The sequence below is a fragment of the Lycorma delicatula genome, chromosome 2 (genome assembly GCF_047948215.1).
Source record: "Lycorma delicatula isolate Av1 chromosome 2, ASM4794821v1, whole genome shotgun sequence".
Classification (NCBI taxonomy): domain Eukaryota; kingdom Metazoa; phylum Arthropoda; class Insecta; order Hemiptera; family Fulgoridae; genus Lycorma; species Lycorma delicatula.
Genome location: NC_134456.1, coordinates 57,824,882 through 57,845,785, shown reverse-complemented (window position 1 = coordinate 57,845,785; position 20,904 = coordinate 57,824,882). Strand labels below are relative to the sequence as shown.

The 20,904-nt window shown below is 30.6% G+C and overlaps 1 protein-coding gene across 1 annotated transcript in view; it reads left to right on the top strand.

The window, feature by feature from the left end:
- Iswi (nucleosome-remodeling ATPase imitation SWI) overlaps window positions 1–20,400 on the top strand; it is a 97,193-nt gene extending 76,793 nt beyond the window's left edge. The window contains exons 18-21 of the mRNA XM_075355348.1: window positions 19–118; window positions 1,685–1,836; window positions 6,629–6,789; window positions 15,036–20,400. Coding sequence (XP_075211463.1) covers window positions 19–118; window positions 1,685–1,836; window positions 6,629–6,789; window positions 15,036–15,279 — 657 coding nt within the window. The 3' untranslated portion in view covers window positions 15,280–20,400. The remainder of the gene's footprint in view (window positions 1–18; window positions 119–1,684; window positions 1,837–6,628; window positions 6,790–15,035) is intronic.
- Window positions 20,401–20,904: the final 504 nt, after the last annotated feature.

Genomic DNA, 20,904 nt, shown 5'->3' with positions numbered 1-20,904 from the left:
TGAGTTTATTTATTTCAGGGATTTACAAATTGGACCAAAAGGGATTTCAATCAGTTCATAAAAGCGAATGAAAAGTACGGAAGAGAAGATATAGAGAATATTGCTAAAGATGTTGAAGGTATGTAATAAAGTTACCTTTTTTTAAAAATTAAAATCTTTATGTAGTTTTTTCCCAGCTAGTTATCAGCTGTTTTTTCCATTAATTTAGAATTACAGTAGTTATTATATTTTTGTTGCTTTCGGGTGGATTAGTTGATAATTTAAGGATTATTTGATTTATTTAAGGCTCTTTCATGAAATATATGATTTCAAAATAATGATTAAAAAATAATTCTTTGGACTCCTATGTATGGTTATTAGTCCCAAAACCCATTCTTCCATCATTGTATCTATCCATCATCTTAACAATCAGTGTTTCACAATTTTATCCACACAATTAAAATTGTGTAAAAAAAGATTGCTGTATCATTATTTAAAAAGTATTTTAAGTTTATTAGTATTTCTGCATTTTCTCTAGCTTTACTAAATTAATTATTTCAACACTGAGGACAGTTGTTATGTCTAGTCTGTCAGATTCATATTTCAAACAGGTGTCATAACTTGGTGTCGTAGTATTATTTTTTATTATGTTAATTTGTTAGCACTTTAGTTTTGCTCTACATGTCTATTCATTACTAAAACCACCATACGTGCGTAAGCAAATGGATACAATTTTGGGGCAAATAAAACTAGTCTTAGGTAACTTATGAGACAATGGTTAATTGTCTAGTAAGAAATGTCAAATGTAGAGTGTGATGGAAAAAGTGAGTTAATGCTGTTATCAAGAGGGGGTTAATGGCTGTAAATTATGTGAAAGTGATATTCCTAATAATGAGATGTGAAACTAAAACCCTGAGCAGATGGCATAAAATAATCCTAAACTGGTTTGCACGTTTGTTCAAACTACCATATTTGAAAAAGAGTCAGCCATCAGTGAATCTTTCCAGCTTCTATAGGAAAAAATTATTCCCTATAAAATGTAAAGAAAAAAATTAATTCATTAGAGTTGCTATTTTTATCTTATTAAACTGCTGTTTAAATAAGATAAGATCGTATAGCCTAGAAATAAGAATGCAAGGTCCACCACCACTCTTTTGTACGACAATACCTCTTTTATAATAGTTTTTATTTATGTCTTTAATGGTGTAAAAGTACAAAAATAAATTTACTTTTTGGTGAAAAAAGTTGATAGAATAAATTAAAAAAAAAAAATCAAGTTGGATTTTTTAATCAACTTTTTTAGTTTCTAAGCGCCAGTGAAGAACATGTTAAAGAGGAAATTTTTTCAAATGGATATTTTTTAGTAAAACATAATCTGCATAATATTTAAAAATGAAAACACGCAACATAAAGCAAAACTTATATAAAAGCTTTATAAAGGAGATCTGCAGCTTAGATTAGTGCATTAAAATCCATGTTATATTCTTTTAACCCTGTAGCCTCTTGCTAAAAGTTGTCAAATTGTTCTGAGCCACCTCTTTGATATGTAATAAAATTATGAATTCTGATAACAAAATTGAAACTTTAATCAGTATATTTATGTATTAAGGCTGCCTAATGTATTTGTAATCTAGTGTGTTAGCATTTGTTTTTATAATTTTGATTGAAATTTATTTTATATTAATGTAAAATCATTTTATTGCAGGCAAAACTCCAGAAGAGGTGATGGAGTATAGTGCTGTTTTTTGGGATCGTTGCCATGAGTTGCAAGACATTGATAGGATTATGGCACAAATTGAAAGAGGTGAAGCAAAAATACAAAGAAGAGCTAGTATCAAGAAGGCACTTGATGCTAAGGTATGTCTTTCTAATATTAATTAGTTTTTGCCAATTGTTTTTTTGTACATTATAATTAATTATAAACTAGTAATAATGATTGTGTATAACTGGATTGTATTATTAAATTTCTGTTCTACAGTTTTATTTGAATTCTATAATCACTTTAATTAATGACTTTCCATTAGTAATTTCCTTTACTTTGTTGTTGGAATATATATTGAAATTGGAATTTTAATGAAGCATTTGCAATACTGTGTATGAATAATTTTTTTTTTTTTTTACATAGAAAATTGTACTTAGTTCTGAAGTTGTTTTACCTAAAAAAATATAAATAAATAAATATGACAATAACTATTGCAAAATCCCTGCACATATATTACTAAATGCAATTGGATTGGTTTTAAGTTTCTCTAAATTTATGAACCCTTCCTTGTTTTATGGTATTCTTTAAGCTGTGCTTTCCTTTATCCAACTTTTTTTCTTATAAACATATTTAAAAAGTAAGTCTGGTGAATTGATTAAATAAATAAAAATTTTATTTGGTTCCCAAAATATTTGAGATCACAATTTATTAATTGATAAATTACTTTCAATCTCAATTATATATAGTGTATACATTTTTAAAAATCTAAAAATCAGAAACTAACAAAAAAATAATACAGTAATAGGCCTAAAATTGAAGTAGGATCTTTGTTATATATGGGTAATATCTCAGATTCATACTATGATATAGATCATCTTCTATCTTTCATTGAGTACCTCCTCATTGTCGATCATATCACTTTTTAAGACATTTACATGTCTTTAGTGTGGTTCATGTAGTCAGTACAGTCATAATGCCAGATAATTTTAATTTCAACTAATTTCATACTTCATTATTTAATCATTAGTTAATATTTAGTTTTGTTGTTTTTGTTAATTTTTCACTAGACATAGAGAGCATTGGGTGACAAACTAGGAATTAAAATTATAATAAAGTTTTTACTGGCCTGAAGAATCATGAAGTTTATAAATGACAAATAAGATTTCCCAGTATTTCAGTTTTTAATTAAAAACCATTAGAACCCCTGGGGGAAGCAAGGAAGTTCAATTTATTTAAAAAAAGTATGATCTGTAAGCTGGTGAACATTTTACGAAATTATTGATATTTCAATATCAATTATTTCAATATTTAATATATTTCAATTGTCAATTGATATTGATATTTCAATATTTCAATTTTTAATTGAGGCTACTGTGCAGCCGAAACCACTAAGGACACAAAGAGTTTGTCTCTAGGACATCAGTTTGTTTCTTTGATACGAGGGTGAATCAAATTTAAATGGTAATTATGCTATTCTACTCAGCAAGCAGCAGAGTGGAGGGGGTTAATGTTTGATGTTTTAGAGAGGGGAACCAGCTTGGTTAACTCCTCTGCTCTGTTCTGTCGTCAGTACAACCATGAGTCTGTTGCACAATGTATAATCATAAAGTTTTAAACTAATGAAGGCGTTAAACCTGCGGAAATTTTAATTCATTTAAAAGTACATTTTGGGGGCGCTACACTGTCTAAGAAACGAATTTATAAGCGGACCAGGCAATTTAGATGCAGGCGAGAAAGTGTAGAAAATGGAAGTCATGATCGATGCTCAAGGTCACAGCTGACCATCTATGTTGTTCGAGAGCTTATTGAAGATGATCACCTGTTCACTGTTGAAGAAATCACATTAGAAATGGGTATATAGAAATGTGATGAGACATGGGTCCATCATTACACTGGAGTCAAAAATGGTGAGTAAGGAGGGGCGAAGGAAGGATGAGGGCTGTCCATCGAAGGCCAGAACCCATCTGTCAGCTGGAAAAGTTCTTGCAACAATTTTTTTTATTTCAGAGGAGCTTTACTCATTGATTTTCTCCACAATCAACAAATTGTGAATGAATACGGCTTACTACTGCCAACTGCTGCAGTCAAAAAAAGCCACCTACCGTAACAAAAAAACAGGATATGCCCATCGGAGATGTCATCTCCATGACAATGCCAGGCTGCATGCCATGATTTTGACGGGATAAATTGGAGAAAATACACTGGGAAACCTTTGACTGTAGTCCCTACAGTCCAGATTTTTCCCCCATGACTATTTTCTATTTGCGCTCTTGAAAGAATTGCTCGGAGGGGAACGATTCGAAAACAATGAAGATGTTGAGGAGCACGTGCTCGATTGCTTGACTTGTCCTCAAACTTTTTATGAATAAGGAATATTCAAGCTTCTAAATAGTTGGAAAATTTGAGTAGATAAATGATGAAGGTATGAATTGTGTATATTATTACTCAATAAATTTATTAAAAAACATTATTGTTTATATTTGGTTCACCCTTGTATTAATGAATTTGGAAAAGGTTAAGAGTCCAGGAACCCTTGAGGGGCAAGGTGGGTTAGTTAAATAATCATGATATTCACATTATTTATTTAAAAAAAGCCTCTCTACACCATTATTTGTTAAAAAAATTTATTCAAATAATGCGTTGTTGTTTAAGTGTATATGTGTATCTGCGCCGTACCAACTAAACCTCCTATCTCATCACCTCCCCTCCCAGGGCCAGACCGGTAATCAAGCTTTATTCAGCCCCAGGAGGTGCCTTCAAGCTCAGGGGATCTAGAGTCCCCGTGCTTCATCGTCAACACCCATCCACACAAGTGCAGACAAACGATGACTTTGTAGAAGGCAGTCCTTCACCCCATCGCTCTCCAGTCCTTTTCTTTATTTGTTACATAGGGCTTTGCTTAGATAATCTATTTTACTAGACTCCCCTCCTCCTTTCACCTGCTTCCTTAGCCCGAATTGTCGCCCTAGTGAAATCCTCAACTGCTCTCCAGTTGTTCTCAGAGTTTAACATATATGCTTTCGGCTTCAGTGGAACAGCATATGCTCTACTGTATCTCGGGCATCATAGTACCTGCATTCGCATGGCTCCCACCTGCCAATACCATACAAGTATGACTCAAAATTGCCATGACCCATTCTCAGTTGTGTAACATATGTCATGTCACCATGTTTTCTCTTATTCCATATTACCAGGTCAAGTATTAATCTCATCCAGGTTGTTTTCTCTCTTCCCATCCTCCATCATTCTTGCCAGACACACAAGGTGCCCTACTTAACCTCGGCTTTATTGCACCACCGTATGTGCTGATTTGTTCTTTCACCAAAAGATCAATGGGAGGGACTCCTGTGAGTATCCAAAGGGGACAAAAAACTGGGATGATGTAATTACTATATATATGAATCCCTGAAATTTGCTTTAAAATGTAGAAATTTTTATATTTGTTTTGCAGACCTTAAGATTATTCAAACAGACTAAAATTAAAAGAATTAAACAAAAAATTAGTTCTTAAAACAAAAAAAAACAATGTGTTCTACATTATAGTAATATGTAAAATATTTTAATTAAACTATTCTCTTAAAGACACAAAATTGATTGTTTATCCAAGATTATCTCATGAACTGTTTAGTGGATATAAAATATTCCTCCCCTGTTTTGAAGCTTACTACTTCCTGAATATGATAGTTATGTAGTAAATAAATAAATAACTCTGTGAATACCCATTAAAGTCTCCCTTTTTGAACCTTTTGTTATTTGTAATATGTAGGTAACATTTAAATAAACTTTTATCCCACATCCACCAAAAACTGATGGCACGGGATCAGGTACATATCATTTTTAGAGTTTAGTCATTTTAAACCACCCATAATCTCTTTTCCTGTGTGAATCCCTCTCCTAATTTACTTTCATAAAATATTTACATATGGTGATTCAAATGTTTATTTTTTAAAATGCATTCCACCCTAAGAAAATATAAAATATCATACCATAAAAGGAAAGGTTCAAATTCCTTTACCTCCCACAGAATTTCAGCCCTCTCTATCCCCTATATTTTCAAAAATTATGATATGATACTCAACTGTTCTATTTCAAAATCTGTACCATCTTAAGAAAAACATGAAAAACAAACAGACTTTTGATCCCAAAACTTTATGTCTCCAGTCCCACTCAAAATGTAGTTAGAACAAGTTTAGGCCATCTTACCACTATAGTTGTGTCCTTATTACATCTCTGGATTGATAAAAATTTAAATTTGTGAAAATTTGTATTTTTTTTTTTTAATATGCTTTATTCTCAGAAAAAAGGTGTTTTTATCTCCTAAAGTTCCACTAGCTTCCCAATTAACAAAAATTAAAGTATTGAGATAGAGAATTCTTTTTCTTGATAAGTTTTCAGAATAAACTAATAAAGAATGGTGATAAAATAGTTCCGTCACTTCAAGGCCTGTAACCTCCTATCACCTCAAACAGCAACTTTTAATCTTGCTGAACATGTATTAGAAACATCCTTTTTAAAAATATGTACTCTCAAGAGATTCATTCCTCCTCCAAAGGGCTTGAGCTCTTTTTACATCAAAATTGAAAAATTAAGCTGTTCAAGCACTGCTTTTTCAAACTATCATTTTCTTGGAAACCAGTCAAGTTTAACAATGTATAAAGTTTGAGCCATATTGTCTAGTTAGGTATAGGTCTTACATGATTCTTGGACTTTTTTAAGATAGTATTTACCTCTTCAATAGTAATGGTAGCGAATCACCACCATCTAGATAAAATTGAGTTCTCCACTGAGTAAAGTGTGTGTTATAGTAAACATGTACGTAGTAAAGTGTTCAAATACAGCACAGTAATATATCTTCTTATTAATACATTCATAGTTTCATAAATTTACTATTTATTCATCGTAACAATTCTAATAATTTAGTAACAATCATTTTGTTGTTATTAATAGATGGCTAGGTATCGAGCTCCATTTCATCAATTACGAATTGCATATGGAACTAATAAAGGTAAAAATTACACAGAAGAAGAAGATAGATTTCTTGTCTGTATGTTACACAAACTAGGATTCGACAAGGAGAATGTTTATGAGGAATTACGAGCTGCTGTTAGGTATGCAGTTATTCTATTAAAGATTTTAATTGAAAATTTAGATAACTAGTAGTAGATGTATTATTTACTTATTTTATTTAATTATAAACTATTATCTAAGGATTAGTTAGTTATTTGATGAAGTTTTAGAAATATTTATTGATGAAGCTGTGAGTTGCTTTTTAACAGCACAAAATAATTAATCCATTTTAAAGGTAAATGCAAGTTGAATTTTATTTGCTATATTCATTTTTTTGTAAACTCTAATTTGCCTTCTTTAGAAAAATTGTCATCATAAATTTTTTTTTAATTTTAAAGCTTTCATCAGGCTTTAAAAATAGAACAAGACTTAAGCATTTTCCAACATTTTTAGTGTTCCAGATCCCTTGCAGCAGCAACTGTTAATTCTCAGTGGCCCCAAGAAATCAAAAATTATTTTTTAAATATGTTTTACATATAAAAATGAAGTGGAAAATGACAATTTTACAACACTAAATGTGTCATTTATGACAATGCATGTATTGATTTAAATGGAGATACTCGGAAAAATGTGATTATACCAGTTAGACTTAATATTATGAATTCAACTTTCACCTTATGTAATGGCTGATGCTGTTTTTCAGACATCAAATTTTGTGTTTCTGGGTCAGAAATGGATAATTTCAGTTCTACATTTGGCCTCCTTATTAAGTCTGTTCCTGTATTTGTTTTTCATATGAGAAAATGTTATCTTGCACAGATATCTTGACAAGTGGCAACAGATGTCTTACATTGCTTTTGGAAATTTCAGGATAAAAAGCCTTAGATTGAAATCAAAACTTCAGTAATGGCAACTAAGGAAACAGCATTTTGAATGTTGAATCACAAGACAGCCCAATAAGTTGTTCTCTTTTGATGAAAGGAAGCTCATGTTCTGAGTATTGAAAGGGAGTTATCATTCAATCATTTTATTCAGGAAGATGGATGTAGTTGAGATGCCAGTGACCTCATATGTTCAATCATACTTTCAGCAACATCAGAAAGGGATTGTTTACTAAAATCAATGAAATTACTCATTTGTGAAAGGAATCATATTTGCCTTTCTCCAAATGGTTGCACTACAGATTAAATTTAACTTCTTGATTATTCCCTTTGTCTAGTCTTACACCAAAACACACTGACAGATGTTCCGTGAAGCCTTAAGTTAAGAGTATTCAAATTGTTTTAAAAATGTTTGCCAAATAAGCAAGAGACAAAAGTCATGTGAAATCATTTTTTGGGATACCTTACCCCAAATTTCTGAGTGCAGTAGTAATTGTTCGTAATCACATCCCCTTTTCATTACAAAGAACAGAAAGTAAATGGTTGTAAGAGGATTGGCCATAATAAAATTGACAATTTTTACTGCCTTATGTAGGACAGATTTCATTTTGGAGGACATACAGCATGTAGCCAGCCAGTACTTTGCAGTGTCTACAACAATTTATCCATTTCACAAGATGTGATATGGCTTTCTGGATACTTGTGACCAAATCTTTATGTATTCTTGACATTGGCTTCGCACCTACTTTATGTCCCTGGCCCCACTCATATAAATTGTTAATATTAGAACAAGTTAAGGTCATCTTAACACTACAGTTATGTCCTTACATCTCTGGGTTGATAAAAATTTTAATTGGTGATATTTGAAATTTTTTTTAAAATATGCTCTATCCTTAGAAAAAAAAGTTGTTATATCTCCTAAGTTCTACTAGCTTCCCAATTAACAAAAATTAAAGTATTGTGATAAGAGAACTCTTTTTCTTAATATGTGCAACCTTCAGAATAAACTAACAAAGAATGGTGACAAAAACATTCTGTTTCTCCATGGCCTGTAACCTCCTACCCCTTCAAACAACAAACAATTTTAATCTTCCTAAATATAAAATAGAAATGTCCTTTTTAAGAACATGTACTCTCTGATATATTAAAAAAAAAGTATTATTGTCCAAGAGGTTCGAGAGTAATATAGTACAAGAGGGTTCACTCCTCCTCTAAAGGGCGTGAACTCTTTTAAAATCAACATTGAAAATTTGAGATGTTCAACTGCTTTTTCAAAGTATCATTTTCCAACCTGTTTTCAGCCTTTTTTTTTTTTTTAAATTTACTGTTTAGTTTCCATATTATGTTGAGTAGTTATTTATTTTATAAGTTCCTTCGCATTGTTTTTGAAGCACCTTTATTTAAACGTACACATTTTCCCCATGGAACTTTATAGTTATGTAGTTGTTGACGACATTGAAAAAGACTTCAGCAGTTATATGAAGGGGGGTAGCAATTCACAGAACAGAAAGTCTTTACAAACTTTATTTTTCTGTTCATATAGCACAAAAGCTACCAGATTATTTTTATTTGAAATATTGTCTCATCTAACTGGCCAAGGATGGTCACTCTACAACATCTTGCTCGAAAACTGAGATCTGTGCTTGATGTGCTAAGGAAGGTTACAATGATACTAACTGCCAAGAAGATGGAAAATGTGCAGTGGTTCACATACAGCCTGCTCCTGAGATTGCCCAACTTTTAAAGTAAAAAAGGCAATTCTCAGAATCTCTACCAAGCAGAAGCTATCTTATCTGGCTGCATGCAGAGAATATAAAAAGATAATTAAGTCACAGAACTGGTTAAACCAGATGATTCTGATTGAAACCTTTTGCCACTGCTACATCAAAACAAGCCTACATTTGAACATCTAAATTTATATCGCAGGGCTTGAGCGGTATGCCATCGAGTATTCTTGGACGCTAAGAGGAAGTCATGGACGAAATACGTGAATACTATCTCACGCACTACTCCCACATCTACTGTGTGGAAAAAGATCCATGCAGTTTTCAGATCACCAAAACAATCTATTCTGTCTCATTCATGAAGGAGAACTCCTTTCATCATCTTCTGCTGTGGCAAATGCCTTAGCAAATTTTTTCCGTTTGGTGTCTCTCCATTGATTTTCAGGGATACAAGCTACAGATGGAAGTATTATCGTTAAGCATTGGTAATTTGGTTGACAAATTGAACGCATCATTCGTATTCGGTAAGCTGTCACACGCACTTAAAAATTCACAGGGCACTTACCCTGGACCTCATTCGTCTCAGTATGCTGTCACACCTCCTAATTCAGCACTACAACATCTATGAATATTTATAATGGTTTATTCTCAGAACAAGTCTTCTCACCCAACTGGTCAGAAGCCATTGTCTTACCAGTACTTAAACCTAGTAAAGGCAAAGCATATCCCTCAAGCTACTGCCCTATCTCCTTGACAAGCATTTTATGCAAAGTAATGGAGAGATTGGTGAACCGCAGGCTTACATAGTACTTAGAGAGACATGGCCTTTTATCTCTAGAACAGTGTGGTTTCTGACAAGGATGATCTTCCATTGACCGTTTAGTGTCATTGGAAATAGCTATTCAGAACACTTTCCTACCCCACCAGCGCCTCTTTGCTATCTTCTTTGATATCAAAAAGCTAAATGACACGGCTTGGCGACATTGTATTCTAAATATCCTCAAAGAATGGGGAGTCAAAGGCAATATGCTTGCTTTTATTCGGGGTTTCTTAAATCACCAAACATTCCGTGTTTGTGTGGAAGATTCTCTTTCAGGTGCCGTCATTTTGGAAAATGTAGTGCCTTAAGCTAGTGTATAAGTGCCACATACTTGTGGATTGCATATGTTATACAGCATTGTGTCGTAAATTTAAATTACAGAGAAATATTCATCAAATTCTGGGCAGTAATAAGGAAGGTTTAGTTAGACCAGATGTTGCAATTTTTACAGTGTTAATATGTTACACAAAATTTTAAATTGTAATATATTTTTTGTTCTCGTGTTGAAGAATTATTTTAATTTGTTTGCTATTCTTTTTATTATTTTTTTTTTTCATTCAGTATTCGAGAAGGGACTTTTTACACCCCTCTTGAACTTTATTGCTGTTTTATTTACATTTTATTTATTTTTATTAAGTTTTAAATTTTAAGTTAAGTTTCCCACTGTGATATTAGTTATACATTTTTTAGTGATATTAGTTTTATTTCACTTTTAATATTTTAGTTTTTATTATAATTATAGTTTTTATGATATTATTTTAGTCCTGTAGTTGTAAGTTTTTAGTGAAATTAGTTTTAAGTTTTATTTCACTTTCTATGTTTTTTAACCCGGTTTTTAGTTTTTTTGTTGTCCGAGATGGGTGTAAAGGGGCCCTTTACACCCATCTTGGACTTTGTTAAATTCTATTTATTAGCTAAATCTTAGTTTTTAGTTGTGATAATAATTGTATGGTTTTTTGCTTTAATTTTTTAAACTAGTTTTAGTTTATTTTATAAAAACACATTTTATACTGGGCAATGATAACGTGAAAGTGTTTTTCACTCACAAAAAAAAAAAATACTGGTATTGTATTACTATGAAGAGAAGATTAGTCTAAAGTTCTCTCACTGCAAAGACCTTCCCATTTTAACATAAAAATAAAATCCCTTAGTTTATGAATGAATTAAATATTTTACCATTTCACTAATTGTCTTAACAGTAACGTGCCAAACAACTTCCTATATTCATGTACTGTCTACACTGGAATGCTTGTGAAATTACGTCTAACACTATGTTTATATGCACTAAAATACTCATTTCTTCACTGACTCACTTAAAACTAATCTTAACTAGCCTTTCCTGGAGTGTTTATACTCCTATCCTCTTTACCTGCAAAATCAGACCCAAGTTGAAGCGTGAGAATGGTCATCTTAGATTTCCCATGAATTCCTACTCTGGTAATTCTTCTCATGAACATCTGTTCAGGTGTGTCAGCCAGCAGTATTACAATGAACGATTATTAAACGGACCTATTAGCCTTAGAAAAAGGATTCCTTTTAGCCCCCTTCTTGATTACTCCCATTATATTTTCTGCTACTTTCTTCTTAATTGGCAGGAATAATTACTCAGGTCTGTTATACTGGTCTTCTTACAATATTATAAAAAATATTAACAAATCTTTTTTTATACATTTATTTCTATTGTGATGAAGGCTGAATTTATTTTTTCTTAGCAGAAATTTATATCATAATAAATAAATTATGACATTTATTTACCTGTGTAAATACTAAATAATCTAAAGACAGAAAAGGCTGGTTTGGTGAACCAATCATCTCACTATAAGAAAAGTTTATACTTTTTGTTTGTCTTCTTTACTTTTAAGATTTTGTTACAGGATTGTTGTGGTGATAATAATTTGAAAAATTTTTATAAAAGACTGTTTTTAAATACAGTTGTTTTTCTTTAAAAGTCTTCTTAATTTACATTTATCATGTTATATCAGTTCATAGTATTTGCTTTAGAATCCGAATTTATTGGCTTTTACTTAAACACTTTATATTTGGTTAATTAAATGTACAGATAGTTGTAGGTTTACAAAGAAAAAAGTGCTTGCTTAAAACTTATCTTTGTTTTAATTTATTGTTTACTATCCAAAACATTATATGATGGTACAGTAGTAGTTAGATGAGTGTGTAACATTAGTGTGAACCGCTTAGGAATCATTCTATGAGGAAGCCAAAGTTGGGTTTTGTGGTTTTCTATCATCCATGACAACCAATTTCCTTCGAGTTGATCACATATAGAGGACCAAAATGCTGTAACTATGGCAAATATATTGATTTAGGTAAATTTTTTTATAGAGATGCCAGTGAACGTGCAGTATTGTGTAAAAATATATTTAATTAATGCATGTTTGCATTTAACAGTTGCTTCAAGAAATCTAACCAAAAATAAATCTGATGAGAGAGATCTGGATGAAATGTGAATATATTAGAAATTGTATATATATATATATATATCCTTTCAAATCAATTTTTCAATGGTTTCAAATGTTGATTGTCCTGTTAAGTAGACAAGCATCATTATTAAAATGCAAATCTTCACCCTATATTGTGATGTTTCATATCAATATTCTAAAAAATGTTTTGTATTGATTTTTTACATAAAAGTCACAAAAATTGGACCTTTAATATTGCTTTACTGGCTGATTTTTTTTTATTTTAACTCATATTGATGGTTCCAGTTCCCATCATAAGTTTTTATCCTTCCAAAAAATTATGTCTTTCAATCAAATATTATTAAGTTGCCAATGCACATCGTCTGGTTTCTTTATGATTGATTGTTTTGAGATCGACCTTAACGGATTTTATTTAAGTTCATAGTTTTATTGAAGCTATGAATAATTGATTGAAATATACTGTTACATTTTTTTTGTTTTGTAATTGCTTACATTTTCAGTAAATTTTTCTTCTTAATGCCTTCTTCATAATTAAGCTCATTGAGATTCTAGAGCTGGAATTGAAACTTCAACTAGTTGTTCCTCGTTTGTTATTAGTAACACACTGATTTTTACATAACTTAACTATTGCTTGGACCTTTTAATTCCAGATGATTTTAAACCTCTGAAACCAAAAACCTCAGTATTGAGTTTGTTTTTAAAAGTGCACTTTTCCAAAGAACTTGCATTGATGATATCTCTATATACGAGGGTTTTTATCAAGGTTCGAAATAAAAACCCACGCAAAAATCGGATGTACCTTTATGCAGCGTCTCTAGTTTAGCCTTCAATCACACCATGTCACTTCATTTAGTTCTGAACACGCAGCTAGCACATAAACATGTCTACAACAATAGCATCTCACGCCAAGTGTGAAGTGCATGCGGTAATTCAATTTCTTCAGGCTGAGGGGTGTAATGCAGCTGAAATTCAACGATGAATAAGTAATGTGAACGGTGAAACTTCAATGAGTGACAGCAAAGTGCGACAATGGTGCAGGAAGTTTAAAGCAGGACGTTCAGATGTTCATGATGCAAGCGGTCAGGGAGCGAGTGGATGAGGCAATTCGAGAAAATCGTCGGTTCACAATTTCTGTATTGAGTGATTCGTTTCCTGAAATTTCAAGGTCAGCGCTGTATACCATTGTGAGTGAGAGACTTCAGTACCGCAAACTGTGTGCGAGATGGGTTCCCAAGATGCTGTCCGACCATCACAAACAATGATAATGGACGCCTCCCTAACGTTTCTCCAGCGCTACCACAATGAAGAAGATTTTTTGAACAAAATTGTCACACGGGACGAGACATGGGTCCATTTTGAAACTTAAGACACAAAAGAACAATCCAAACAGTGGATGCATTCTCATTCTCCCATTAAACCAAAGAAGTCCAAGTGAACCTTCTCCGACAGAAAGTGTATGGCTACTGTGTTCTGGGACCAGAATGGAGTTCTCTTGATGGAATTCATGGAACGTGGGCAATTCAGAATAAGCAGAAAGGAATGTTGTCATCAGGCATTGTCTTTCTCCATGACAATGCTCGGCTGCACACTGCAGCTTTAACAAAGAAGCTCCTGCAGCGTTTTTGTTGGGAAGTGTTTGATCACCCACCATACAGCCCAGACTTGGCTCCACCTGATTTTCAACTCTTTGCTCACATGAAACGCTGGCTAGGAAGACAAAATTTTGGCACAGACATTGAGGTGCAGACTAGCGTAGAAACATGACTGAAAACACAGGTGGCTCTGTTCTATGACGAGTTCTATGACTTTCTATTGGAAAGTTGGTATCATGGTACGACAAATGTCTAAATCGGAGTGGCGACCATGTAGGGAAATAACATAACTATGTAAGTACTTGTTAAAAATAAAAAATTTTTTATTTTCACTGTGGTTTTAATTTTGTGACCGATCGGACCTTGAAAAAAAATAACCCTTTTATATTAACAAGTCTTTTAAATGACCTGAGTTTTAAATTTGACAGTGATGCTAACTTACGATTTTGAAAGTATTTTACGTTTTTTAACTACTGGCATTTGCCTCGGTATTTATTTAATAATACTTATATAAAAATTTGATTTTAAATTATGTCATTATATTAGGATTTTAGAAATCATGACTTTGCAATTTGTGAAGGTCATTGCTCTATGTTGTATTAACTGTCATTTTAACATCCAATTTTGTGATATTTCTCTTTCAGTTACCTGTGCGGATGTAACCAACTTTTTTTAGTTCCACCAGAAATAATTTGAATATTATATTTCTATAATGCATTTTCTATTAGATAAATACTATATTTGATGTTTGTATTAATAGGTAAGAGATAACTCATATCTTAACTTATCACACTTGGTACGTATTTTTTTCTTGCAAATAAATCATATTAATGAACTAATGATAGTTTTTTATGTTATATTTTTGTTTGTTAATTATTTTCTTTGTTTGTAGATGTGCACCACAATTCCGTTTTGACTGGTTTATAAAATCTAGAACGGCAATGGAATTACAGCGTAGGTGCAATACATTAATTACACTAATAGAAAGAGAAAATCAAGAACTAGAAGAGAAAGAAAGAGCAGAAAAGAAAAAGAGAGGTCCTCGTGGTGGTGGTGGTGGAAATAAGCGAAAAAATGAAAACATGGGAGGCAACACACCTGAACAGAAAACTCCAAATAAGAAAAAGAAAAAATAAGAACTTTTGTTTTTCACTTGTGATATTGGTGATAGACAATTTTTTTAATGTTCTATGTGCAGATATTTTGAACCATTTGGTACTGCCTCGTTTTAAAATACATAGTTAGGTTGTAGAAGTTTTTTTCTTAATTTAATGCAGTACAATTAACAAAGCATTGTGATAATAACATAAATGACTTTATTGGTCTTTTTAATAAACTTTTGATTATTAAATTAATTTTTACATATTAGTCATATTAATTTATTCCATAGTGTATATACTTACGTTTTCCATTTCTTAGCTTTATCTATGTAATTTCTTTTATTGCACATATTTCTGTGAATATATTTGTCGTGCGAAATCAGGTTTTTTTTTATTATATATTGATGCAAGCTGTAGTTAGTTGTATTGATTTATTGAATAAAAATTAGAAACGATTTATTTTTAAAGATATTGTTTCAGATAGTCAGGATGTTAGATCATTGGTAAACAGTTTTCATACTTGTGCTAGTATTATTGATGAGTGATTCTTTTGTCTCATTTAAAGGTTTGTTTTTTTTTAAATGTATTAGCAGCAATAAAAATCAGATCTTATTGATTGTATATCAGATTGAATTGTGTTTAAATTTTATTTTTTATTTACAGAAGTATTCTTTTAACTAGACACTACAAAACAATTAAACTGTTTATTAGAATTTGCTGAATCTAATTATAAGATATGTGAAATGATTTGAAGTCAGATTTCTATTGGTTAAAATGATGAACTTTATTGTAATTAAATTTATTTCATGTTGAATGTTTTATTTAATTTTTAGTTGTTTATGTACATTCCATGTTATGTTTTTAATTTTCTAACATCATAATTAGGTGGTGTGGTTTTTCTAACCATAATACGGTTAGTTGAGGGGGGTATTATTTATGAAGTTGTCATTTTTGCAACCCTTTTAGATGGCAATTTTTTAATCTGATTGAGTTTTAAGTGACTGCAGTGCTCTTGCTACAATTAAGGGTATTATATTATACTACAAGTATTATTATTATATTTTATTTATGTTAGGAAAATAACTATAAATAGGCCATTAAAAAATAATAAATTGATTTTAAACAATTTCATTATTAAAAAAAAGAAGACTTACCTTAAACAATTTTTCAACATAGTTTTCACCAACATTAAGACATTTAATATAGTGTGAAATCAATTTTTGAATACCCTAAAATGATGTTGCCTGTGATTACACCACTTTTGACAACATTGTTGTTGTCATAATGCTGATTGAAAAGAAATCTCTTCAATTACAGGAACATATAAATGAGCCACTTGGTACTAAGTCTGGGCTCTAGGAGAATAAAGTATTTGTTTTTTATCAAATGGAGTTCACAGAGATGACTGATGTAACACTATTGTAATAACTGTGTCTAGTAAAAACATTTGGTATAATACTTAATTTCTGAACGTGAACTCATATTCTGTTAATGTGTACACCCTTTATAAGTTTTATTATGATCTTTGTTATCATAGCCTTTTATTAATAATTGTTTTAGTGTCAGTATAATAATCATTCGAATCACATTGTTGAATTTCTTAATAAAAGATATAGAAAATAGATTAAATCACGTTATTATTGTGTAATCAGAGGTCAATTCTAAGAGTATTGGCTTATAAGCAAACTAGAAACATAATGAAAAATATCATTGAAGAAAATTTTCTATGGACCTTTTTTGTTTAATGTAATATCAGTACTACTATACTTAGTGCCAGTTGATTGAGTTTCATGCAAGAGTACAACACAAAAAATGTGTTAAGATTGCATTGCATGTTTTTATATATTGCCTTTTATTATGAACTTCATCAATATACATTTCCTATCTAAAATATATAAAAGTTGGTATTTGCTTAATTTTTTCAAAAGGCAGTTTTTAACCACTAAGCTTTAGAGAATTCTCCCTTTGTTATTAATTGAATGGCTGAGAAATTTATCACCTCCTCCTTCGTTATTTAGGTTCTCAATGTTAATGTAATTTGCTACTTTTTATAAAGATCTGTTGGTTTTTTGGACTGATCTCAAAGTTTGTGACTTTTTCATCATTTTGTAAACAGTGCTTTGTAAAATTTGTAAAAAGTAATTTGAAAGTTGCTGAATCACTTTTATTTTTATCATTGTTATTCTCTGTTGCAACCATTTACTTTCTCCATTGTGAATTTTGTTTATAACTACTTAAACTCTCATTAGTTTTGATGTTACTTATATACTTATACTGACATTGAATTTCAACAAGCATCACTTGAGTGTTTTGCACATAGAAAGCTTATTTTCTGTACCATGTGGTGTTGGTATTTTCAATGTTAGGTTTTTCAAACCATCATTCTACTAACAGTCACAAAAATTCAAAAAATGTATAGTAAAAATATTCTCACTTAGTAATTTCATAACTGCTTCTGTGTTTTTGTATTTTTTATTCATAATTTTATGAAAATTATCGTAAAATGTAAAAATCTTTTTTTTAATGCTTTTTTTCTAAACTATAAAATGTTATAAATTCATCAAGACTAAATTTATTTGTTTAATATATTAAATGCTAAGTAATCTTGTGCAGCTTTTTATGTACATTAAAAATGGAAATACTTCACAACTCCATTATAAATTGAAATCAAGGAATAAAAACGTGTTAGTAAGCAGTACGTTAACTGCAAATTAAGTTTTAAAATCTTACCCCAGAATCTAAAAACATACAGGTTGGATTGTACATTTTACATGTTTTTATTGAGATTATTTAATATCTATGCTAATTAAGAAAAATCACTTAGCAATTCTGTAGTTCTATGGACCTTGCCATATATTTTGATAGCAAATCTGCTATTACTTTTCAGAATCTAACTTATACTTTTTTAAATTTTCTTATATCTAGATATTTTGTTTTATTTTTTATTACTTACCATCTAATTTTTGTTTATATTTAATCATAAATTATATGTGTAGCATTTCTTTAAGTTAATGATGTTTCTGACAAGTTGCTTGTAACTTTATTTTATTCAGAAAGTCATTGTGTACCATTGGGAAAAGTAAATAATTTTCTGTGTTGAATAATTTTGTTAACTTACTTGCATGTTGTTAACATTTTGTATAAACTTTTTAATTGATTTTTATGAAAATTCTTAATCAGTAGTAAACTCAAAAAGATGTGGTAGAGGTACATTAATATTACAGTTTTATTATTGTTTATGTGACTTCTGCAATAATTTTGAACAGTTTATTTTTAAATCGCATTAATTTTTATTTTTTAGCAAAAATTATGAGAATGATGATGTAAAGTACTTTTGATTAATTATAAAACAATTGATTTGTCCTAATAATCTGTTTTATTTCAAGTTTATGTTTTGAAAAAAAATTATTCTTATATTACAGTGTAAGGTAATTTAATTTGTAATGAATTTGAAAATATTTGGCCATTCACAAGTTTACCAAAAGCAGGAAGTATTAAAATACCACACACCTCAGGAATGGTAAACCTGAGACTACAAGACTACCCTACATTTACATTCATACATATCATCCTCTGAAATAATACCTTATGGTTCCAGAGGCTAAACAAAAAAAGAAAGAAAGAGAGAGGAAGTAAATAAATATAATTTTTACTGTACTTCTTTATTTTATATTTAAATGAATGATATGTAAAATTTAAAACTTTACAATTTGGCTAGAAATTTTTGATATTCTGGTTGTTTTTCAAGCAATGCTTGATTCAGTTCGATCATTTGTTATCAGTAATGTTCAGTAGTAATGGTTTCACCAGATTTTAGCAGCCCATATTAGATCACACCCTTCTGATCCCACCAAACACAGAGCATTGTCTTCTTTATATAGCAATTTGGCCTTGAAATCAATTGTCGATAATTCGCCTGGAGTTACCAATTATCTTTTATGCTTAGGATTCTTGAAATATATCAACTTTTCGTCACATGTCACAATTCGATAGAAAAATGACTTCTTTTGTACCTGGCAAGCAGCATTTCGCAAGTGGTTTTTCGGTTTCCTTTCTGTCTTTCATTCAGTTCATGTGGAACCATTTTCCCATCTTCTGGATCTTTCCCATGGCTTTCAAACATATATGGAGATTGCTTCTCGTGTTACATTTAATTGATCCACCAGTTGTTATGTTTGAGCATCATCCTCATCCAACAATGCTTGCAATTTGCTGTCTTCAAACTTTTTCTGTGGTCTTCCATGTGGTCTTCTTTGTGTTTCAGATCATAATTGCCACTTTTGAATTTTTTAAACAACTCAAAGCACTGTGATTTTCCAAGAGTATGCTCACCGTAAGCTTTGACAAGTTTTTGATGCGATTCTGCAGCAGTTTTCTTTAAATGGTAACAGAAAATCAATGCTGTTTGCAAATCATAGTTTGTAGGTACAAAACTCGACATGTTCAACGCTAATTAAAACTGCTATTGTATGAAACTTTTATTGTTGTGAGTTTAAAATCTTTGTCAGCTGTCAAAGAAAGAAAATGGTGCCAATGATGCAGTTAGATGGTAACTACATTGAGATCCATCTATGGGCAAATTCCAGTTTCATATTTACACACATAGTATAGTTTTTATATTTCCTTGCTGTTGTAGATTTGTTCATGGTATATTTAATTGTATGGTGATAAACAAAGACAGGTTCTTTTTTTCTCTTATGGATTTTCAACTTGAATTTTTTTTGCAGAAAACAGCTTGTAAAACTTAACATTGAATTTTAGAAAACTTACATAGGATGAAATTGGATAGCGCTGAACACTACAGCTTAGTTACTTCAGTAATTGTATTTTATTTTTCACTTTAATTTTTGTTGTTTCTAAGTATGATTTTGTGAAATAGTAGTATGCTTTGTATAATAACTTTAAAATAATAAGGTTACTGTACTGGTAGTGTGTACACCACATTGGATGATCCAGCCTAGAACTTTGTCTTTTCACTGTGAATTAGGCATTTATCCTATTTTTCTTAATATTTTAATTTCCTTCAATTGCCACTTAATTTGTAATTAATAATATGTTATACTTCAGAGTTTGCTGTTTATTTTTATAGATAATATGTTAAAATTTTAATAATAAATTAAAATACACAAAAGCAATTATTATTTAATAAATTTACTATTTGAAAAAGTACAATAACCTTGTTCATCAATGTTTATTTAAACATAAAAATATAACTGTATGTTTTATTTTTCCTAAAAACTATCCTTATGTTAAAAACAATTACTTAACATAATTTGATTTTGCATGATACAACACATTGTTATAGTAATGACAATAAAATTTGGTAATTTTTCTCTTTCTTTGTCTTAAACTTTTGGCAGTCAAAACAAACTTTGCAGTATCTTGCAGAATTTTTCCCCATAGATGGAGATTTTTATTAGAAAATATCTGGCATTGATATTTAGCTGTTTACAAGTGATATAAATAGGTAGAAAAAAACCTTTGAACACTTTAGTTTCTTCTTTTTTTTTCAAATGGATAAGAGAATAGTTGAGAGAGTATTATGACTCCCAATTTTATATACATTATCTAATACGTAAATCCAATTATGTAATCATTCCATTTTTTTTTTTTTTAGGTTTTACTTAAACTTTCTGCGAGTAAAATGATTTTGGAATGAAT